The 25,449-nt window shown below is 39.0% G+C and overlaps 1 protein-coding gene across 2 annotated transcripts in view; it reads left to right on the plus strand.

Moving 5' to 3' along the window:
• Window positions 1-25,449, plus strand: part of atg7 (ATG7 autophagy related 7 homolog (S. cerevisiae)) — a 188,895-nt gene that overhangs the window by 15,248 nt on the left and 148,198 nt on the right. For both annotated transcript variants that reach the window (XM_061888129.1, XM_061888139.1), the window contains exons 2-9: window positions 6,468-6,651; window positions 6,729-6,783; window positions 12,569-12,686; window positions 12,768-12,845; window positions 12,926-13,042; window positions 14,512-14,658; window positions 20,769-20,857; window positions 24,615-24,736. In XM_061888129.1, coding sequence (XP_061744113.1) covers window positions 6,480-6,651; window positions 6,729-6,783; window positions 12,569-12,686; window positions 12,768-12,845; window positions 12,926-13,042; window positions 14,512-14,658; window positions 20,769-20,857; window positions 24,615-24,736 — 898 coding nt within the window. In that variant the 5' untranslated portion in view covers window positions 6,468-6,479. The remainder of the gene's footprint in view (window positions 1-6,467; window positions 6,652-6,728; window positions 6,784-12,568; window positions 12,687-12,767; window positions 12,846-12,925; window positions 13,043-14,511; window positions 14,659-20,768; window positions 20,858-24,614; window positions 24,737-25,449) is intronic.

Here is a 25,449-nt window from a genome sequence, read left to right on the forward strand (position 1 = left end):
TGCAAATAACAAATGAACTATTGTCCTTTTGGCATGAGTCTATTTAGCCTTTTCCTTCAGGAACAGTGGCAGGTTCTTTATGAACAGTAGCCTCTCTGCTTTGTCACATGTCAATCTGTTCCTCCTCTCATCAAGGACATTGGATGCAGCACTAAACAGCCTCTCACTGTCTGTGCTGGTGCAAGGAGCAGACAAGTATCTTGGAATGGAAACAACATTGTAGGTTCAGTTCATTCTTATCAAGCAATAAAAAGAAATAATACAGAAAATAAACCAATCCCTTTCCCGTCAGCTTGTTGTTATAAACACAATTTCTCTTATGCACTTTATTGTAGTATGCCTATGTTGTTTTATATTTCATTAATTAAATATATGTTTTGTTTTTACAAGTGTAAACCACTTTAAAAGACAAACAAAATTTAAAAAACACTGTAAACCACTTTGTAGTTATGTTTTGAAAAGTGCTGTAAAACTGTTATTACCTGCGTGTCATCTGTGTTAAAGGGGAACATTATCACCAAACCTATGCAAGCGTCAATATATACCTTGATGTTGCAGAAAAAAGACCATGTATTTTTTTTAACCGATTTCCGAACTCTAAATGGGTGAATTTTGGCAAATTAAACGCCTTTCTGTTTATCGGTCTTTTAGCGATGACGTCAGAACGTGACGTCACCGAGGTAATACACCCGCCATATTCATTTTCACATTACAAACACCGGGTCTCAGCTCTGTTATTTTCCGTTTTTTCGACTATTTTTTGGAACCTTGGAGACATCATGCCTCGTCGGTGTGTTGTCGGAGGGTGTAACAACACTAACAGGGAGGGATTCTAGTTGCACCACTGGCAAGAAATCTGCCGCCAGACCCCCATTGAATTTGCCAGAGTGTCTGCCGGCTATGCTAAGACAGACATGGCACAGAGATGTATGGATAACCTGCAGATGCATTTGCAACGATTAAGTCAACGAAATCACAAAGGTGAGTTTTGTTGATGTTGTTGACTTATGTGCTAATCAGACATATTTGGTCACGGCATGAGTGCCACCTAATCAACGCTAACATGCTACGCTAATCAATGCTAAAATGCTATTTACGCTAGCTGTATGTACATTTGAAACTAGATACCCACATTTAATGCAAAAAAAACACTTACCAACCGACGGATTTAAGTTGCTCCAGTGTCTCAAGATGCGAAAGTCCTGATCGTTTGGTCTGCACATTTTACCGGCAATGCTAATAAGGCAAGCCATGCTATGGGCCACTTCATTAGGTACACCCATGCTATGGTCGAATAGCGTCAATAGCTTCAATTTCTTCTTCAATTTCGTTTTCGCTATCTGCCCCCGTACTCCGACCATCTGTTTCAATACATGCGTAATCTGTTGAATCGCTTAAGCCGCTGAAATCCGAGTCTGAATCCGAGCTAATGTTGCTATATCTTGCTGTGGTAACCGCCATGTTTGTTTGTATTGGCAGCCCTGTATGACGTCACAGGGAAATGGGCAGGTGGATGTAGCGATGGTGAAAATCAGGCACTTTGAAGCAGTTTTTCGGGATATTCCGGGAGTTGTAAAATTTAGAAAAAAACTTCTAAAAATAAAACAAGCCACTGAGAACTGATTTTTATTGTCTTTAACCCTTTTGAAATTGTGATAATGTTCCCCTTTAAGTCAGGAAAGCGGTCTTGATTGGTCCTCCAATATGTTAGAGGATTGTCACTCCTGGGGATGAGGACTTCTGACAGGTAACAGTCCAACTGTTGAGCAGTTGGACTCGTACTCATCAACCTGGAATCTGAGTAGTTTTCCTGGAGGATTTCTTCAAACATGTCAGAGAGTGAGGGCGGACGCGCTGCCTCTGTGGCGCGCATTCTTTTTTTCTCTGTGCGTCACTTTACTGTCTCCAAGTGGCTTTAATAAGTCCAATTCATAAACTCTATTGCCTTCTTTGTAATTTTGTTTGCTTTGGCACTGGCACTGTCAGTCGCAAACTTTTTCGTCCTCTCAAAGATGTCGGCCACGGACGGGGTGTGTGTTCTCGTGCTGTGACCAGCTCTCCTTTCAGCTGCTGCAGTAGTGCTGAGGCACCTCCTCGAGACAGTTTGGCTGAACACACGTTGCAAACGCCAATACTTTTGTCACTTTCCGACACTTTAAAATATCTCCACACTGCTGCCATTTTTCCGAAGGCGGCGGGTTACAACGTCACTGCGTCACTGCACGTTGGTTGATTGCGTCACCGCGTCAAAAATTGCGTCATTGCGTCACACGCCACTATTCGGCCTTGCTTTTAACTCATTCAACCGAAGGCCGGATGTGGCTTTTTTTGCAATATTCGGCCGAATATATTCGGTTACCGATTATTCGGTGCATCCCTAATGGATGGTCTTAATTCTGCTGCTATAAAAACATTTGTTATTGCTTCAGCCCTGCCTGGAGAGGCTGCTTGAATGCGGTGGTGACGCTTTAAAGCATGGGTGTCAAACTCTGGCCCGCGGGCCAACCTTGGCCCGCCGTGTAATTTAATTTGGTCCTTGAGGTAATATCAAATCAACATTAGAGCTGGCCCGCCGGTATTATACAGCGGCGGTGCCGCTAATACTCATACTTGCCAACCCTCACAATTTTCACGGGAGACTCCTGAATTTCAGTGCCCCTCCCGAAAATCTCCCGGGGCAATCATTCTCCTGAATTTCTCCCGATTTGCACCCGGACAACAATATTGGAGGCATGCCTTAAAGGTACTGCTTTTAACATCCTCTACAACCTGTGATCACTTCTGCTTTTCCTCTTTACAAACAGCGTGCCTGCCCAGTCACGTAATATATGCGGCTACTACACTCACATAAGGGAATGCAAGACATACTTGGTCAACAGCCATACAGGTCACACTGAGGGTGGCCCTATAAACAACTTTAACACTGTTACAAATATGCGCCACACTGTGAACCCACACCAAACAAGAATGAAAAAACACATTTCGGGAGAACATCCGCACCGTAACACAACATAAACACAACAGATGAAATACCCAGCTACAATACAACCCCCCTCCTCCCAAATGTATTAGCCTGTGGAAAAAGTTAATGTTGATATTTACCCCAGAAGGATGCAAATAGAAAAGAGGCATGACATTTTTCATTTACATTTTATTTAATATACCATTAATGTTTTTTAATTTGTTTTTTGAAAGTTGATTTTGTACTTGGGATGGTTTCCTGCTGGCTCCGCTGTGAACGGGACTCTCGCTGCTGTGTTGGATCCGCTTTGAACTGGATTCTCGCGACTGTGTTGTATCCATTATGGATTGAACTTTCACAGTATCATGTTAGCCCCGCTCCACATCCATTGCTTTCCTCCTCTCCAAGGTTCTCATAGTCATCATTGTCACCGACGTCCCACTGGGTGTGAGTTTTCCTTGCCCTTATGTGGGCCTACCGAGGATGTCGTAGTGGTTCGTGTTGTGGTTTGTGCAGCCCTGTGAGACACTAGTGATTTAGGGCTATATAAGTAAACATTGATTGATTGATTGATACTATTAAGTTATATAAGCGTTGCTTGTTCCATTGTCAGTGTTAAAGCAAATCAGTGTAGAAAACTGAGCATTAATTAACATTTTATTCATGCACTTTATTTTGCTACTTCAAGGCTTGACTGTTTGATTAATTCATTATTGTTTTTTTATTTTCAAATGTATTGTTATGTTAGCCTGTGGAAAAAGTTTATTTCGATATTTACTTCAGGAGGCTGCAAATAGAAAAGAGGCATTACATTTTTATTAAAAATGTATTTGATATGCCATTGATATTTTTTTATTATTAATATTATGATTTGAAACTCGATTTTGCATGTCACTATAAAGATATATAAGCCTTGCTTGTTCAATATTCAATGCAAAACTTGTTTTGGTCCCTATTAAAAGGTTAATTTGTTCAACCTTGGCCTGCGACTTTGTTCAGTTTTAAATTTTGGCCCACTCTGTATTTGAGTTTGACACCCCTGCTTTAAAGGGATTAGCATGTATGACGCGTTGGCAAAAGCACACCCTACTGCTGCTCAACAATGTCGGCAAACCTCCGTCCTCCATTGTTGTATCGCACCGCGCAGCCAAAGTGTTCCCAAACGGGAGATGTTAACGAGACAGGAGGGTCTTCCAGCTCTGGCTTTTACATCCTGTCCTAGCCCGGTCGCTGCTAGCCTGCCGTGTGTTGTGTCTCGCTCTGCATTGTTTACACAACGTGCGGTGCGCTACTTAATATGTCCGTGTGGAAACTCATTCGGTACACCTCCGAACCGAACCGAAACCCCGTAATGAAACAGTTCAATACAAATACACGTACCGTTACACCTCTAGGTCTAGGTCATCGTTATCGGTGTAGAGTGGTGATGAAAACAACGCAAAACGAGTTGAACTCTAAAAACAGCGGTCCTGTCGCTACCCACGATTGCTCGATCAAGCTTGAGATGCTCTAAATCAGTGTTTTTCAACCTTTTTTGAGACAGGGCACATTTTTGTCAATTTAAAAATCCGAAGGCACACCACCAGCAGAAAACGTTAAAAAAGAAACTCCACCAGGTGCTCCTCGTGCCTTATTTTGAGTTTGTTGGTGTTTTCCTGTGTGTAGTGCTTTAGCTCTTGTCTTGTGCTGTTATTTTGGTGTTTTCCTGTAGCAGTTTTATGTCTTCCTTTGAGCGCTATTCCCCGCACCTGCTTTGCATTAGCAACCAAGGATATTGAAGTTGTTGCTATTCTTCTTTGTGGGGACATTTTTGATTGCCATGTAATGCACGGATGTACTTTGTGGACGCCGTCCGTCTCTGCTCCACAAGCTGCAAGTTTTTGCTGTCGTCCAGCATTCTGCTTCTGTTTACTTTGTAACCAGTTCAGTTTTACTGTCATTTTACATACCCATCCCTATGCTTTATTGCCTTTTCCTCTTGTTCATTTTTGGCTTAAAGGGGAACATTATCACAATTTCAAAAGGGTTAAAAACAATAAAAATTAGTTCCCAGTGGTTTCTTGTATTTTTTGAAGTTTTTTTCAAAATTTTACCGGTCCCGGAGTATCCCTAAATAAAGCTTTAAAGTGCCTTTTTTTCGCTATCTTCGAAACCACTATCCATTTCCTTGTGACGTCATACAGTGCTGCCAATACAAACAACATGGCGGTTACCACAGCAAGATATAGCGACATTAGCTCGGATTCAGACTCTGATTTCAGCAGCTTAAGCGATTCAACAGATTACGCATGTATTGAAACAGATGGTCGGAGTATGGAGGCAGATAGCGAAAATGAAATTGAAAAAGAAATTGAAGCTATTGAGCGAATAGCTATTGACGCTATTTGGCCATAGCGTACGTGTACCTAATGAAGTGGCCCATAGCATGGCTGCCTTATTAGCATCGCCGGTAAAATGTGCGGACCAAACGATCAGGACTTTCGCATCTTGAGACACTGGAGCAACTTAAATCCGTCGATTGGTAAGTGTTTGTTTCGCATTAAATGTGGGTATCTAGTTTCAAATGTACATACAGCTAGCGTAAATAGCATGTTAGCATCGATTAGCGTAGCATGTTAGCATCATTTAGCTGGCAGTCATGCCGTGACCAAATATGTCTGATTAGCACATAAGTCAACAACATCAACAAAACTCACCTTTGTGATTTCGTTGACTTAATCGTTGCAAATGCATCTGCAGGTTATCCATACATCTCTGTGCCATGTCTGTCTTAGCATCGCCGGTAAAATGTGCAGACACTCTGGCAAATTCAATGGGGGTCTGGCGGCAGATTTCTTGCCAGTGGTGCAACTTGAATCCCTCCCTGTTAGTGTTGCTACACCCTCCGACAACACACTGACGAGGCATGGTGTCTCCACGGTTCCAAAAAATAGTCGAAAAAAGGGAAAATAACAGAGCTGAGACCCGGTGTTTGTAATGTGAAAATTAATATGGCGGGTGTGTTACCTCGGTGACGTCACATTCTGACGTCATCGCTAAAAGCCCGATAAACAGAAAGGCGTTTAATTTGCCAACATTCACCCATTTAGAGTTCGGAAATCGGTTAAAAAAAATATATGGTCTTTTTTCTCCAACATCAAGGTATATATTGACGCTTGCATAGGTTTGGTGATAATGTTCCCCTTTAAGCGTGACATACCTTTATTTACCTGCACGCTGTGGTCTGCATATCGGGCTCACAGTTCTACAGCCAAGTTTTACACAGCACTGACACTAAGGAACGGCACAGTATTTGCAGATTATAATCATTCATTTGCAAAAAAAATATTTTTGGGGACGAATTAGGTGAAGTTGCATCATTTCCCACGGCACGCCAGAAAATATCTAACGGCGAAGTGGTTGAAAAACATGGCTCTAAATGACCACTGCCGAGAGCCGGCCTGTGGTATATCTTTAAAAATATGTATTTGTAACAAGAAAATATTGACTTTATGACCTTTTCTAGTGTGAGGTCATCATGGCGTCTGACGCCCGTGAAACAGAGTCGTCCTCTGCAGACATCAAGCTGCAGTTTGCTCCCTTCAGCAGTGCTCTGGAGGCAGGCTTCTGGCACCAGCTCACACAGAAGAAACTTAACGACTACCGTCTGGACGAGAGCCCCAAATGCATCAAGGGATACTACTGCAACGGTAAAGAAGCATGTGATGCTGTTAACGATGTACACCACATTGTCTGTTAAAGCATGCCTTTATTGTTTCGCCTACAGGTGATCCGGTTGGTTTACCCACCCGTCTGACCTTGGAGTTCAGTGCATTTGAAGTGTAAGTCAAGTGGACTGATGCTAACAGAGCCAAATAGGACGTACGAGCAGATGAAGGGGAGTCCACATTTTTAATGTGAGGGGTTTTGACAATGTATAGACGCAGAGTGGGAGCAGTAGAGCTTTGCAGAAGATAGTAATGTTGTAACTTTTACTCAGCCTTCATTTGTATCCACTTCCTCATTACTTCATTTCGAAATGTGCAGATTTTTTTCCATTTTTAAACCTGTTAGCCAATTGCAGCATAATGGTTTAGTTGTTTTGACAGGAAGGAATACTACACATTAGCTTTACTTTGGTTCAAGGTTCACATTTTAGGCTAAATATTATAAGAAAATATTATATTCATGCAATTTAATCACACAAAAATATTACATTAATCATCTATATATACAAATTAATTAAACCATTTATTTTGACCCCACATGCTCTTTTACCTGAAAGGGGAACTGTGCTTTTTGGAATTTTGCCTATCACTCACAATCCTTATGTAAGACAATAACATTTTTTTTTCATACAGTCTAAGTCGTAAAATATGGCAAGTACGCGGTGGCTAACAATGTAGTTAATGGGAGCACTTTATTCCGCACATAATGCCCTCCAAAAAAACATTCAAAAACCCTTTACATCTCGTTACCTGAACATTAACCAAGTATTATCAATATTGTATAATGCAGTGGTCCCCAACCACTACCGGGCCGCAGAAGAATTTTTAATTAATTTTTCTTTAAAAAAAAAAAAAAAAAAATTTATTGATTCAACATAAAAAACACAATATACACTTACAATTAGTGCAACAACCACAAAAACCTCCCTTTTTCATGACAAAAACCTCCCTTTTTCATGGCAAATAAAAAATAAAAAATGGATTCCCCCCTCCCCCGGGCCGCGGGACAAATTATTAAGCGTTGACCGGGCCGCGGATACAAAAAGGTTTGGGACCACTGGTGTAATGCATATGTTCCTTCTTGACTGCACTTAAATGTAGAATATATTTATATTATTCATATGTTATATATTATATATATATATAATATATCATATATATTATATTATCTATTATTATTATTATCTATTGTGAGCGAACAGTGGTGCTGAATTTCCCCCAGGGATCAATAAAGTACTTTCAATTCTATTCTAATCTATTCTGTTCTATGCTATAAGTGCTAAAGTTGAGGAACTAATTTTAGCGGCGCCATGATCACAGCGATCTAACTAGCTTATGCTGCTATATTGACATACTGATCTGCTGCTGCATCGCCTCTGAGTTGGTGAAAGTTAATTTTAGATTATAAATCATGTCTCTCTCACCTAGATTGTAGAAAGTTGTGGCCTTAAACCGAGAAGTTAGTCAACTTTGTCATCCAATAGACACGAAAACATGTTTATTTGCAACACTTTCTTTTTTTAACCTATTCTATTCTTCATCTAAACGAAAAATTATGAACATTCCATCAGTCTGTATCCCAATAGGAGCAGACATTGTACAGTAAGTGATTATTTTATTGTGTTTGTAGTTTATAGTTCCTATTTAACATTTAGCAATACTGCTGCCTGATGCCTTGTGTTTCACTAAAGCTGAATCTGTTTAACACACAGCTTCTAAAACTTGTAGCTCATCCTCCCTATTTTCAGGTTCAAAAATGTAACTTCATTTGAATACAAGTAAATGTTTTGAATACAATTAATATATTGAATACATTGGTTTGCTCAAAAACTTGCCACCGAGGACATGAGTCAGTCTCCTCACTCATCTTTACAATGGCATATGCATCGATCTGATCACTGACCTACGCTGCCTTCCAGGTAAAGGATTCTGTGCGCTGAAAGTAAATTGCTTAAATAGTTAGCATTTTATACATGATTAATGCAAAAATGTTTGTGTTTAATCACACACGTTAACCCGTTACCTTTGACAGCTCAAGTTGTTGTTATTGAATTGTACTTTTAAACTATGCCAATACAAATAAAAAGCTGTCGGCCAAAAAGGCACTTTGAATGCAAAGCACTTTGAACACCCCTGACTTGGGTCAATATGATTTTCAATCTGGTACAAGTAGGCAGATTCCATTTAGTGAGGAAGACCTTGGTAATAGATATAATCAGAAAAAAAAATATTGCATACACATACATTTAATGTACAAATCGGGCGCTAAACTATGATGGTAAACTTTGGTTTATTTTTTTTAACATTCTCATTTAAACATATTTAACCTTGTTACATTTAATAGGGGAACTGTACTTTTTGCGGGGAATTTTGCCTATCATTCACAATCATTATGAGGGACAAGAAGACTGATGTATTTTTGGTTCAGAGCATTCTAACTCTAAATAAACGTAAATAAAAGTCAGCTTACAATGGAGTTAAATTTAATTTCTCTGTTGCAGCCATAAAGCCCTCTAAATAGCCATACAAGCACCAATAATACTCCATTTACAATTTGTGACATGAACCTAATCAAGTATCAGTGATATTGTTATTATAAGCGCTAACGCAGACAAAATATTTTTAGCAGTGTATTGGCACTGTTGCTGCTATGTTGACATCATTGGCTGGTGAGCTGCTTCCTGGCCGTAGAGCAGGGGTCTCAAACTCGCGACCCCAAAAAGAACAAGCGGTAGAAAATGGATGGATTGAAGCTCTAAGGCAGGGGTCTCAGACACGCAGCCCGCGAGACGTTATATTGCGGCCTCCACCTTAACATGAAAGTTAAATGTTAGTGCGGCCCGCAAGTTTTATATGAATGGCGTTTGACAGCGTTGTGTTATTTGGCTCCAAATGGCTCTTTCAACGTTCAGGGTTGCCTACCCCTGCATTACTGGAAAAGCGGCAAATGAGTGAAAGCGACTGAGACGTTGCCATGGAGACAAGGGTTTTCTTACATGCCTGGCTGCAGTCACACCGCGACACCTGTCCGTCAGTAATAACAGTCCCCGATAACCTGGACCAATTCAAACCTTTATTTGTTTTTTTTATTGTTTAATTTGCATTGCCTTACACAATGAAACCTACTTACAGTGGGGCAAAAAATTATTTTGTCAATTACCGATTGTGCAAGTTCTCCCACTTTAAATGATGACAGAGGTCTGTTATTTTCATCATAGGTACACTTCAACTGTGTGAGACAGAATGTGGAAAAAAAAAAACAGGAATTCACATTGTAGGAATTTTAAATAATTTATTTGTAAATTATGGTGGAAAATAAGTATTTGGTCAACCATTCAAAGGTTTTGGCTCAAAATCTCACGATACATGGCCCCATTCAGTCTTTCCTTAACACGGATCAATCGTCCTGTCCCCTTAGCAGAAAAACAGCCCCAAAGCATGATGTTTCCACCTCCATGTTTCACAGTAGGTATGGTGTTCTTGGGATGCAACTCAGTATTCTTCTTCCTCCAAACCCGACGAGTTGAGTTCATACCAAAAAGTTCTCTTTTGGTTTCATCTGACCACATGACATTCTCCCAATCCTCTGCTGTATCATCCATGTATCCATTTTGGTACAAAGTCAACTCGTCGTGTTTGGAGGAAGAAGAATACTGAGTTGCATCCCAAGAACACAACACCTACTGTGAAGCATGGGGGTGGAAACATCATGCTTCGGGGCTGTTTTTCTGCTAAGGGGACAGGACGATTGATCCGTGTTAAGGAAAGAATGAATGGGGCCATGTGTATTGAGATTTTGAGGCAAAACCTCCTTCCATCAGTGAGAGCTTTGAATGGTTGAACCAATACTTATTTTCCACCATAATTTATAAATAAATTATTTTAAAAACATTTTTAAGAAAAGATTTCTTAAAAGAAAATGTTGCATACTCCTCAGGATGTCTAGTTGTATAATGACGTTTCAAATTGTATTCCTTGTGCACCGCAACTTTCTCTGCAAATACGACACGCCAGGGTGGCCCTGTGCTCAACAAAGAAATATTGCATCTTCCACTTTTGCTGGAATTGTCTTTGACACATCACTAACCCTTCTCTTTACTGCAGGCTTTGAAAAAGACATGTTTGGGGTTGTGGAATGTATTTGTATTTAGCCGGCACACGGAGAATAATGTTATTTCCGCAGTGTGTGTCGTTCCGCTTTTCCTCCCTACAGCAACAAGGCGGTCGGCGGATAATAGCCCGGGAAAGTACCGGGATAGCGAGCGCAAAAAAGTGACGGCTCCCGGAGTGTTATCCAGCGTCATATAGAATTATACAAAAAAGTATTAAGTCAGCCACCGATTGTGCAAGTTCTCCCACTTAAAATGATGATGGAGGTCTGTAATTTTCATCATAGGTACACTTCAACTGTGAGAGACAGAATGTGAAAAAAAATCCAGGAATTCACACTGTAGGAATTTTAAATAATTTCTTTGTAAATTATGGAGGAAAATAAGTATTTTGTCAACCATTCAAAGCTCTCACTGATGGAAGGAGGTTATGGCTCAAATTTTTGATAGGAATTCAATAGGAAAGTCAATGTTTTTGACAAGCTTGTTTAGTCATACATAGGGGTGTAACGGTACACAAAAATTTCGGTTCGGTACCTACCTCGGTCTAGAAGTCACGGTTCGGTTCATTTTCAGTACAGTAAGAAATAGACAAAATATACATTTTTGGGTTATTTATTTACCAAATTGTTAAACAATGGCATAACATATATATGTACACACAGGGTCCATTGCCAAGGTTAATGTGGTCAACATATATAAAATAAAAACTAAATAAGATAAGGCTCAGAATGGTTTCTCAACAAAACCTTTCTACGTATAAAGTATTTTGTTTGATTGATTGATTGATTGAGACTTTTATTAGTGGATTGCACAGTACAGTACATATTCCGTACAATTGACCACTGAATGCAAACACCCCAAAAAGGTTTTCAACTTGTTCAAGTTGTGGTCCACGTTCATCAACACCCCCCCTCCCCCAAACCCCCACCCCCCAGCCTGGCTAATTTGGCAGTAAGAGGATATGTGGGCTTATTGTTCTTCCACCATAGAAGTGGGTCAAAATCTAGTTTTTAATGCAATACAGCAACCCCATGCGACCCCGAACGGTACAAGCGGTAGGAAAATGGATGGATGAATGGTCTTAAATCTGCTGCTATAAAAACATTTGTTATTGCTTCAGCCCTGCCTGACTCGCCGAGGCTGCTTGAATGCGGTAGTGCCGCTTCAAAGAGGTTAGCATGTTTGACGTGTTGGCAGAAGCGTACCTTAATGCTGCTAAACAATTTCGGCAAACATACGTCCTCCATTGTTGTATCGCACCGCGCAGCCAAAGTGTTCCCAAACGGGAGATGTTAACGAGGCAGGGGGGTCTTCCAGCTATGACTTTTGCATGTTGTCCTAGCTCGGTCGTTGCTAGCCTGCCGTGTGTTGTGCCTCGCTCTGCATTGTTTACACAACCTCCGGTGCGCTACTTAATATGTTCGTGTGGAAACTCGTTCGGTACACCTCCGAACCGAACCGAAACCCCCATACAAATACATGTACCGTTACACCCCTAGTCATAACGTAATAAAGTGCAATTAACAATCATTTCAGTATCCGTGGCTAGAAATAAAAAAAACACACATGCTATCATTAGCGTACCTTTTGATGCAGTCTCCACTTTGCTGCAGTGCCCATTTGTCTTGCTGCCCTTTGTCTCTTCTTGGATGAAATATGTATAGGTGAACACAGGATCTGCACTCCTCCATTGTTGTTGTTTGTTAGTGTTCTGACTCATGCATAGCTCTGTATTAAATATGAAACACACTTACCTTTGACTTGTTTTCTCCCTTTTTGAATATCAGAGATGGTTCGACCCCAGCCCACTGCTGTGCGGCTGTTGGCAAACTGTACAACACCAACACTCTGGATGCCTTTAAGGGCACTGATAAGAAGGCTCTCCTGGAGAACGAGTCCAAGGAAGTAAATGTCACGTCCAACCACAAAATCTAATCAAATGTTGTTGAATGAAAGCAATTCACCTTTAAATGTTGTTTTGTTTAGCTTTGGAATGCCATACTTTCAGGAGAAGCACTAAGAGACCCAGCAGTGCTGTGCAGGTTTATTCTGCTGACCTTTGCGGTACGTGTCCTTATATTATTACTGATAATATGTGGGAGTTAAGAAACTACAATACTTTCTTCCTTCTCATCTTCCTGCAGGACTTAAAGAAGTACCATTTCTACTACTGGTTCTGCTTCCCCGCGCTATGCTTCCCGGAGGGGATAAAAATCATAAAGCCGCCTACTGTCCTGGAGAAGGTGTTCTCTGCAAAACAGGTTATTAAATTATACTTCAAGGCCTATTGAAACCCACTACTACCGACCACGCAGTCTGATAATTTATATATCAATAATGAAATCTTAACATTGCAACACATGCCAATACGGCCAGTTTAGTTAACTAAATTGCAATTTTAAATTTCGCGCGAAGTATCCTGTTGAAAACGTCGCGGTATGACGTCGCGTATGATGACGCGTGCGCGTGACGTCACGGATTGTAGCCGACATTTTGATCCAGCACCTATCCCAGCTATAAGTCGTCTGCTTTAATCGCATAATTACACATTATTCTGGACATCTGTGTTGCTGAATCTTTTGCAATTTGTTCAATTAATAATGGAGACGTCAAAGAAGAAAGATCTAGGTGGGAAGCGGTGTATTGCGGCCGCCTTTAGCAACACAAACACAGCCGGTGTTTCCTTGTTTACATTCCCGAAAGCTGACGGTAAAGCGAACATGTCAACCGGCAGGTTTAGGTGAGAAAATAGTGGCAATAAGTCAGCTCTCACTGTAGACGTGAGCGGAGAGTTTGCGTCGTTCTTCCTGCAGCTGCGGACTCTCTTGCCTCCTCCCCCCGGCAGCCCCCGACCGTCGGATGCTTACACCGTGGAGGAGAGGGAAAAAAAAAAAAATCTCAGCTCGGCTGGCTTGCCTCGTTGAGAAATGTGGCTTCCCACGGAGACACTGGCGGTCGCCACACCTCTCCGACTTTCAGGTACGACCATATAATCTTACCAAAACACTAGTAACACAATAAGCAGATAAGGGATTTTCCAGAATTATGCTAGTCAATGTGTCTAATAACATCTGAATCGCTCCCTCTGTTGTCGCCTTTTTTTTTTTTCTAGTGCTTCACTCTATCTTTCCTTATCCACGAATCTTTCATCCTTGCTCAAATTAATGGGGAAATCGTCGCTTTCTCGGTCCGAATCGCTCTCGCTGCTGGTGGCCATGATTGTAAACAATGTTCAGATGTGAGGAGCTCCACAACCCGCTTTTTTATTAGCGACCAAAAGTTGCGAACTTTATCGTCGATGTTCTTTACTAAATCCTTCCAGCAAAAATATGGCAATATCGCAAAATGATCAAGTATGACACATAGAATGGACCTGCTATCTCTGTTAAATAAGAAAATCTCATTTCAGTAGGCCTTTCAGGGCTTGCATAAAATAAAATGCCAAAAAGTTTGACCCTAACAAACAATGTTGATTTATGTGCTTCAATTAGAGATAGAAATGTCATATCGCAACTCAATAATTTTAATCACCAAAATCAATCACTGAGAGAGATGCGTTCATTACGCCTTATTAAACCGGAGGTCTTATAAAGTATTATCTGTTGCATTAGTCATAGTTGCCCTTTTCAAGTTGGATATACAGTATACAACATCGGTGGTGTCGCTTAGATCGCTAAATCATAAGCACATGCACTTTTTTATTTATGACTTCTAATGGACTCTGCCATAGATCGCAGCCTTGCAGGAGGCCTATGATGGCCTGTGTATCAAAGGAGGCACCACAGCAGTTCCCTATTTCCTAATTAAGTACACTGATGACGCCATCCAGTTGGCCTTGTTGGCAGAGTGGGCGACGTTCTTCCCGCGTATGACCAAGGTTGGTGTGTTTTTTTTTCTGTGTCTTTTATGACAGTCATTTTCAACTTCCTAATCATTTTGTCAGGTTGCATCTTGGTCATTGCCATGGAGACACTGGATTGCTTACTTCAGTGATCAATAGCAGTAGTTCTCAACCTTTTTTCAGTGATGTACCCCCTGTTAACATTTTTTTAATTCAAGTAACCCCTAATCAGAGCAAAGCATTTTTGGTTGAAAATAAGACATAAAGTAAAATACAGCACTGTCATCAGTTTCTGATTTATTGTACAGTATAACAGTGCAAAATGTTGTTAATTTGTAGTGGTCTTTCTTGAACTATTTGGAAAAAAAGATATACAAATAACTAAAAACTTGTTAAAAAATAAACAAGTAATTCAATTATAAATAACAATTTCTACACATAGAAGTCATCATCAACTTAAAGTGCCCTCTTTGGGGATTGTAATAGAGATCCATCTGGATTCATGAACTTAATTCTAAACATTTCTTCACAAAAAAATAAATCTTTTAACATCAATATTTATGGAACATGTCCACAAAAAAATCTAGCTGTCAACACTGAATATTGCATTGTTGCATTTCTTTTCACAGTTTATGAGCTTACATTGATATTTTGTTGATTATTCCATAAATATATTTATAAAGGAATTTTTAATTGTTGCTATTTTTAGAATATTTTTTAAAAATCTCACGTACCTCTTGGCATACCTTCAAGTACCCCCAGGGGTACGCGTACCCCCATTTGAGAACCACTGGTCTATGGCAATGGTTCTGAACAATATTTCTCCCAAGTACCACCCCAGAAAACACTTGGCTAGCCAACTATCAACATAATGGCCAATATTAAAATACAGTAGCATAGTATTTAACGGGTATATTTAATATTTTTGGCCAATGTAACATTACATACAGTTTGTACAGTAGCACTGGGTTTGAATATAGGACAATAAAACATTGTTCTTAAATAATGAATCAAATAAAACTATAATGTTTAACAAAGTGATTCTTTGGCGTACCAGTAGCTGGAACCCACGTACCACTGATTGTACACGTACCACAGTTTGAGAATCACTGGTCTATGATATTGTGGTAAAATACTATATTGGACCTTTTAAAGTGGAAAATAAATGTAATCTGCAGCCATTTTACCATCGGAAGTAACAGACACAGTAAGTTGGTTCTGGGGTCACACTCTTGCCCTTATAGCAGTGTTTTTCAACCACTGTGCCGCGGCACGCTAGTGTGCCGTGAGAGATTATCCGATTTCACGTATTTGGTTTAAAAATATTTTTTGCAAACCAGTAATTATAATCCACAAATAATGTGCCGTTCTTGAGTGTTTGTACTGTCTGGACATCGGCAGACTTACCACGTTTTATTCTTCCATATCAGTAGGTGGCAACAGGTAGCTAATAGCTTTGTATATGTCGGAAACAGCGGGAGGCAGTGTGCAGGTAAAAAGGTATCTAATGCTTTAACCAAAAATAAACAAAAGGTGGGCGCCCCTAAGAAAAGGCATTTAAGCTTAGGGAATACTATGCAGAACGAAATTAAAACTGGCTACAAAGTAAACAAAAACAGAATGCTGGACGACAGCAAAGACTTACTGTGGAGCAGAGACGGCGTCCACAAAGTACATCCAAACATGACATGACAATCAACAATGTCTCCACAAAGAAGGATAAAAACAACTGAAATTTTCTTGATTGCTAAAAAAAAATGCAGGTGTGGGGAAAAGCGGTCAAGGAAGACATGGAACTGCTACAGGAAAATACCAAATAAAGAGAAAAAGTCACCAAAATAGGAGAGCAAGACAAGAACTAAAACACTACACACATGAAAACAGCAAACGACTCATAATAAGTCACGGCGTGATGTGACAGGTGGTGACAATACACCTACTTTGAGACGAGAGCTATATTGATTCATGCTTGGTGATGCTTGAAAGCAGGGGTGTCAAACTCAAATACAGAGTGGGCCAAAATTTAAAACTGAACAAAGCCGCGGGCCATGGTTGAACAAATTAACCTTATAATAGGGACCCAAACAAGTTTTGCATTGAACATTGAACAAGCAAGGCTTATATACAGTAACGTTATAGTGTTATGCAAAATCGAGTTTCAAATAATAATAATAATGATAATTATAAAATATCAATGGCATATAAAATAAAATTTAAATACAAATTTAATGCCTCTTTTCTTCTTTGCAGCCTTCTGAGGTAAATATCAAAATATATAAGAGTTAGTGCTGCAAGGGATTCTGGGTATTTGTTCTGTTGTGTTTATGTTATGTTACAGTGCAGATGTTCTCCCGAAATGTGTTTGGCATTCTTGTTTGGTGTGAGTTCACAGTGTTGCGCATATTTGTAACTGTGTTAAAGTTGTTTATACGGCCACCCTCAGTGTGACCTGTATGGCTGTTGACCAAGTATGCATTGCATTCACTTATCAATCAATCAATCAATCAATGTTTACTTATATAGCCCTAAATCACTAGTGTCTCAAATTACTGCACAAACCACAACACAAACCACTACGACATCCTCGGTAGGCCCACATAAGGGAAAGGAAAACTCACACCCAGTGGGACGTCAGTGACAATGATGACTAAGAACCTTGGAGAGGACGAAAGCAATGGATGTCGAGCGGGTCTAACATGATACTGTGAAAGTTCAATCCATAGTGGATCCAACATAGTCGCGAGAGTCCAGTCCAAAGTGGATACAACACAGCAGCGAGAGTCCCGTTCACTTATGTGTGTGTAATAGCCGCATATATTATGCGAGTGGGCCTGCACGCTGTTTGTATGGAGGAAATGCGGACGTGACGACAGGTTGTAGAGAATGCTAAAGGCAGTGCCTTTAAGGCACGCCCTCAATATTGTTGTCCGGGTGGAAGTCGGAAGAACTCTTGCCCCGGGAGATTTTCGGGAGGGGGATTGAACTTCGGGAGGATTGGCAAGTGTGAGAAATTGCGGTGTTACAGCGGCACCGCTGCTGTGTAATAACGGCGGGCCAGCTGTAATGTTAATTTGATATTGCCTCAAGGGCCAAATTAAATCACACGGAGTTTGACACCCATGCTTTAAAGTCATGTCCAACAATTGCAAAAACAAATTTTTTTTGTCAACATCGGCTGCTGAGTTTTATTTTTTATGATTTCTGCTGGTGTGCCGCCGCATTTTTTCAATGAAAAAAATGTGCCTTGACTCAAAAGAGGTTGAAAAACATTGCCTTATAGAACGGTTTAGCTGTACAGGCAATGTTTTAAAATGATCTCAACTAAGTCATTTAAAGGGCTAACTGCACTTTTTGTTTTATTATTTTGTGAGACAAGCACCTATTTTGTTTATTTTTTATGCATTCTAACTTGTAAATAAACTCTTGCGAAAGTTAGCGAACAATGGAGCCAACGGGATTCGATCTATTCCCGTTGGCTTTAAAAAGTCTCCATCAACATTTTACATACACATTTTAAGTAGATATGTAATGCATTAACAAGCACATTCATTCTAGCATGCATTCAGTATTGTATTAATTTCACAGACTCATTACATAGTTTGCTATTTCCTTCAATAATAACATCACTGTTATTCATGGCAGACTTAATGAGCGACAACAAAGACTACTTGGGAGCAAATGATGATTAGAATACATAAAAAAAGAAAGATGTGTTCTTGTCTTGCAATTAAATTGTGAGTGATAGGCAAAATTCCCAAAAAGTGCAGATCCCCTTTAAATGTGCTGTTTGCCACTCTGTTACCTTTTTCAACCTAAAAATAATAACAAAAACCCCACCGGTGATCTTATGTTACCATTAATGGGTTAACACAACACATGTGTTTTAAAACTCTCACAATTACCAAGTTTATCTAACACATTTTTTGGTGAAATATTTGCATCCAGCTTATTATGATACAAATAATATACATTCAATGACAGCTAAGTCTAAGTACCTGAACCGGTATTGTTAGCTAACAACACCCAAAGCTAATACGAGATACAACACTCGTAAGTAGGGATAGGCGGTAGAAAATGGATGGATGGATGGACAGTTAGCGCCTTCTAGGCATTTGTGTAAATGTTGCAAACAGCCCCTTTTAAGTGCAAAATAAATATTAAAACACAATTACAATGTAAACACAATAAAAACCCCAACTCTTAACTTAAATAATAAACATGTAACATGAATGTAATTTTATTACATTTTTAGGTTTTTTACCATCCAATTATGAAAAGAAGTTAGACTTGGGCCAACTTTAATGATCCACAAGGGAAATTGTTCCACACAGTAGCTCAGTTACAATGATGGAAAGGAAAATGCAGGTATGAATAGACTAAATATAGCAATATAAAATATTACATTTATATGTAATATTTACATAATATATGTACAGTATATTATATATACTGATATATTATGTCTATATCATATATATATATATAACAATTACCATGTACACTATTACACATACAAATCACTCTTTTAATGTTTGTACATTACTTTTTCATATGAATTTCAAATAATGTTTTATACATTTTTTGTTAATAATTGTGTAATGTAGTTGTACCAGATAGACAGAATCGTTATCCGTCACATAATAGAAATATATAATAATAGTAATAATAATAATATATTTTACTTATAAGGCGCCTTTCTGGGCACTCAAGGACGCCGTACAAAATCAAAACAATAAAATAAATTGAATAAAAACAACAATAAGAAATTACAGTAAATAAGCAGTGTTTTGAGTCTTGATTTAAAGAGGAATATATTTAAATCAACAAGCTCTAAAATATACAAATAAAAACTGACAGTTCCGAACGGTATGTGATCCAAAAGACAGAATGTCAATTTTTGTATTTTATTTCATACTAGCGCAGCCTTTATATTAGATAATACCCTATTACAATAAATACACAAAATGACACTAAAAATTAATATAAAAAATGTACAATAAAATACATCTAAATATATTTCCTCTTAAAATGTATCTTTGATTACAAATGGTCCTACTTAAGGACATACAAGATGTGTCACTGGGCTGACTTTCTTCCTTAGCTCATGTTATCCCAAATACCAGCTTTTATGTCTTATTTTGTATTTACTATTATGGCGTAAATACTGAAGGAGAGCCCTGGAGCAAAAAAAAAAAAATCATTATTTCCTGACTTCTCCTACAGTGGGCCTGGGTTAGATTTTGCCACATCCCTCGCCTAAAGCACGTGTGACGAATTATTGAAAAATGCACAACCACCTGATGAGTCCGAAAGAGATGATACAGTATTATCTGCTCACAGATGCTACCTGGTGGTTGTTTGAGCACACCGGAGTTAGTCCTGAAAAATACCACTCCTTAAAGCAGTGGTTCTCAATCTTTTTTCAGTGATGTACCCCCTGTGAACATTTTTTTAAATTAAAGTATCCCCTAATCAGAGCAAAGCATTTTTGCTTGAAAAAAAGAGATAAAGAAGTAAAATACAGCACTATGTCAACAGTTTCTGATTTATTAAATTGTAAATTGTATAACAGTGCAAAAATATTGCTCATTTGTGGTGGTCTTTCTTGAACTATTTGGAAAAAAAGGTGTAAAAATAACTAAAAACTTGTTGAAAAATAAACAAGTGATTCAATTATAAATAAAGATTTCTACACGTAGAAGTAATCATCAACTTAAAGCGCCCTCTTTGGGATTGTAGTAGAGATCCATCTGGATTCATGAACTTAATTCTAAACATTCTTCACAAAAAAAGAAATCTTTAACATCAATATTTATGGAACATGTCCACAAAAAAATCTAGCTGTCAACACTGAATGTTGCATTTTTTTTTCACGGGTTATGAACTTACATTCATATTTTGTTGAAGTATTATTCAATCAATACTTTTATACAGGATTTTTGAATTGTTGCTATTTTTAGAATATTTTTTTTTAATCTCACATACCCCATGGCATACTTTCAAGTACCCCCAGGGTTACGCGTACCCCCAATTGAGAACCATTGCCTTAAAGCTTCAGTCACATGCAGGATTCTCACAGGAATGAGGCAAAAATACAACCTAACCTACTGTATGTTCATAGGATTAATGCTGTCCATGTCTTCTAGGTGACTGTGGGCGTGTATGACCCATGTACTCTGTCTCAACATCCAGGATGGCCTTTGAGAAATCTACTGGTTCTCTTAGCGAACCAGTGGTAAGCACCTTTTAATTGTGTGTGTGTGTGTGTGTGCAGATTTTTTTAGTTTGAATGTCTTTGTCTCTCATGACTTTCATGTTTTGTGTGCTTATAGTCATCAGTACAATGGAATCAATCATGTCAAATTCTTATACAAGTCCACAAAAACTTGTTTGGGGGTGTGATTGTCATCAGCAGATTGTTCAGGCATTTCATTGATATAATAGGTTATTGTAATACAAAACCCGAAACCAGTGAAGTTGGCACGTTGTGTACTCCGTAAACAAAAACAATACGATGATTTGCAAATCCTTTTCAACTTATATTTGATTGCAAAGTCAAGATATTTAATGTTCGAATTGAGAAACTTATTTTAACAAAAATCAGTAAAGGTTTGGGAATTGAGGAGACCAATTTTTGAAGCTTTTCAGGTGGAATTCTTTCCCATTCTTGCTTGATGTACAGCAGGGGTGTCAAACTCAAATACAGAGTGGGCCAAAATTTAAAACTGAACAAAGTTGCGGGTCAAGGTTGAACAAATTAACCTTTTAATATGGACCCAAACAAGTTTTGCATTGAATATTGAACAAGCAAGGCTAATATATCGTTATAGTGACATGCAAAATCGAGTTTCAAATAATGATATTAATAATACAAAAATATCAATGGCATATCAAATACAATTTTAATAAAAATTAAATGCCTCTTTTCTTTTTTCAGCCTTCTGAGGTGAATATCAAAGTAAACTTTTTCAACAGGCTAACAATACATTTGAAAAATAAAATAACAATAATGAATGAATCAAACAGCCAAGCCTTGAAGTAGCAAAATAAAGTGCATGAATAAAATGTTAATTATGGCTCAGTTTTCTACACTGATTTGCTTTAACCCTGACAATGGAACAAGTAACGCTTATATAACTTAATAGTACAAAATCAACTTTCAAAAATCAAATTAAAAACATCAATGGTATATTAAATAAAATGTAAATAAAAAATGTAATGCCTCTTTTCTATTTGCAGCCTTCTGGGGTAAATATCAACATTAACTTTTTCCACAGGCTAATACATTTGGGGGGGTGTACTGTAGCATCCTGGAAGAGTTAGTGCTGCAAGGGAATCTGGGTATTTCTTCTGTTGTGTTTATGTTGTTACGGTGCGGCTGTTCTCTCGAAATGTGTTTGTCCATCTTGTTTGGTGTGGGTTCACAGTGTGGCGCATATTTGTAACAGTGTTAAAGTTGTTTATAGGGCCACCCTCAGTGTGACCTGTATGGCTGTTGACCAAGTATGCCTTGCATTCCCTTATGTGAGTGTAGTAGCCGCATATATTACGTGACTCGGCAGGCATGCTGTTTGTAAAGAGGAAAAGCAGAAGTGATCACAGGTTGTAGAGGATGTTAAAAGCAGTACCTTTAAGGCATGCTTCCAATATTGTTGTCCGGGTGCAAATCAGGAGAAATTCAGGAGAATGATTGCCCCGGGAGATTTTTGGGAGGGGCACTGAAATTCGCTAGTCTCCCGGGAAAATTGTGAGGGTTGGCAAGTATGAGTATTAGCGGCACCGCCGCTTTATAATACCGGCGGGCCAGGTCTATTGTTGATTTGATATTGCCTCAAGGGCCAAATTAAATTACACGGCGGGCCAAATTTGGCCCGCGGGCCAGAGTTCGACACCCATGATGTACTGCTTAAGTTGTTCAATAGTCCGGGGTCTCCGTTGTGGTATTTTAGGTTTCATATTGCGCCACACCTTTTCAAAGGGACACAGGTCAGCATTGTACCCGCACTCTTTTACTATGAAGCCACGCTGGTTGTAACACGTGGCTTGGCATTGTCTTGCTGGAATAAGCAGGGGCGTCCATGATAACGTTGCTTGGATGGCAACATCAACCTGCTCATGTCCCAAATTCCAAGCTGCTGTTTTGAGGCATGTTAAAAAAAAATAATTCACTTTGTGACTTCAATAATAAATATGGCAGTGCCATGATGGCATTTTTTTTTCCATAACTTGAGTTGATTTATTTTGTAAAACCTTGTTACATTGTTTAATGCATCCAGTGAGGCATCACAACAAAATTTGTCATAATAATGTGTTAATTCCACGACTGTACAAACCCCGTTTGCATATGAGTTGGGAAATTGTTAGATATAAACGGAATACAATGATGTGCAAATCATTTTCAACCCATATTCAATTGAATATGCTACAACGACAACATATTTGATGTTCAAACTGATAAACATTTTTTTTTGCAAATAATCATTAACTTTGGAATTTAATGCCAGCAACACGTGACAAAGAAGTTGGGAAAGGTGGCAATAAATACTGATAAAGTTGAGGAATGCTCATCAAAGAATTATTTGGAACCTCCCACTGGTGTGCAAGCTAATTGGGAACAGGTGGTTGCCATGATTGGGTATAAAAACAGCTTCCCAAATAATGCTCAGTCTTTCACAAGAAAGGATGGGGCGAGGCTTCTCTGGGCCCGAGATCATCCAAGATGGACTGATTCAAAGTGGAAAAGTGTTCTGTGGTCTGATGAGTCCACATTTCAAATAGTTTTTGGAAATAATCGACATCGTGTCATCCGACCAAAGGGGAAGCGAACCATCCAGACTGTTATCAACGCAAAGTTCAAAAGCCAGCATCCGTGATGGAATGGGGGTGCATTAGTGCCCAAGGCATGGGTAACTTACACATCTGTGAAGGCACCATTAATGCTGAAAGGTACATACAGGTCTAAGCGCTGTCTTTTTCATGAACGCCCCTGCTTATTTCAGCAAGACAATGCCAAGCCACATTCAGCAAGTGTTGCAACAGCATGGCTTCGTAATAAAAGAGTGCAGGTATTTTCCTGGCCCGCCTGCAGTCCAGACCTGTCTTCCATCAAAAATGTGTGGCGTATTATGAAGCGTAAAATACGACAGCGGAGACCCCGGACCATTGAACAACTGAAGCTCTACATAAAACAAAAATGGGAAAGAATTCCACTTTCAAAGCTTCAACAATTAGTTTTCTCAGTTCCCAAACGTTTATTGAGTGTTGTTAAAAGAAAAGGTGATGTAACACAGTGGTGAACATGCCTATCCCAACTTCTTTGGCACGTGTTGCAGCCATGAAATTCTAAGTTAATTATTATTTGAATATGAATATGGAATATGAATTGAATATTAGTTGAAAAAGATTTGCATATCACTGTATTCCGCTTATATTTACATCTAACACAATTTCCCAACTCATATGGAAACGGGGTTTGTACATGTCGGAATCGGTAATTAAGAGTTGGACAAGATCAGAATATTGGATATCTGAAAAAAAGCCATTATCAGACATCTCTAGCCGAAACATTTTCACCTTAAAATAGCATTTTATGAATCGTCACAGCAGGCCAGTGATGCTTCACCAACATTATTTCCAGTTTATAGATCATTTGACCATCATGCATTTGGTTATAAAACACTAAGCTGTGATGGACGCTGTTGTTTTTCATGTTACAAATGCTAGACTCCCAGGCACTTTATATCCAAAACAAACCTCGTCCATTCGGTGCCTGTTTCCTGCCGTTAAACATAAACTGTTGACGCTGGCAATGAGAGAAATGCATTCAGTATTTTTTCACCCCAAGAAGTTTTGATTGTGAACGCAGCCTTTCAGAACCTTATTAGGGGAGATGTGTTGCTATGTGAACTTGTTTGCATCATGCTGTGGTGAGAATGCCACATCACACTTTGGAATCTGCTCAAATGTGTTTTTTCTCTGTTTTTGTGTTTTAGGGGCTCTATGGTGGATACTGTGGAGGTGCTATGTTTCAGAGACAGAACCCTGCAGGGAATCCGCTCCATTCAGCATAGCATCATTTTCCAGGTCAAGCTACCTGAACTCCCCACTGACTCAAGTAATCTTTTTTGTTGTTGTTGACTTTTTATACAATTTTACTAGAGATGTTGCGATCAGGGTTTTTCTCTGCTGATTGTGATCATCCATGAGGGAGTTCGACTAATACCGATCACATATATTGTACTAACTGTCAATTTTTCCATGTATTAATGGTGAGTGCGATTCATAATTTAATAATATCAACACACTATTTAAACTAGTTTCCGTGTTTTTCTTTTATTACATACATTCAGTACAACAAAGTCAATAGTGCACAGTAACTAAAAAAAGGAAAAACTGCTTTAAATTATTTTCCCACAGAGTTTACCTGTGTCCAGGGAATTATTCCTGGAGTTTGTAAATATTTACAAAAACAACAACATAAATGATTGTGAGAAAATAAGAATATCGATCTAACCACTTAAAGGCCTACTGAAATTAGATTTTCTTATTTAAACGGGGATAGAAGGTCCATTCTATGTGTCATACTTGATCATTTCGCGATATTGCCGTATTTTTACGGATTTAGTAGAGAACATCCACGATAAAGTTCGCAACTGGAGAAAAGCCCTCCCTCTACCGGAAGTCACAGACGATGACGTCACATGTTGATCGCTCCTCATCTATTCACATTGATTTTAATGGGAGCCTCCAACAAAAACAGCTATTCAGACCGAGAAAACGAAAATTACCCCATTAATTTGAGCGAGGATGAAAGATTCGTGTTTAAGG

The sequence above is a fragment of the Nerophis ophidion genome, linkage group LG02 (genome assembly GCF_033978795.1).
Source record: "Nerophis ophidion isolate RoL-2023_Sa linkage group LG02, RoL_Noph_v1.0, whole genome shotgun sequence".
NCBI classification, from domain to species: domain Eukaryota; kingdom Metazoa; phylum Chordata; class Actinopteri; order Syngnathiformes; family Syngnathidae; genus Nerophis; species Nerophis ophidion.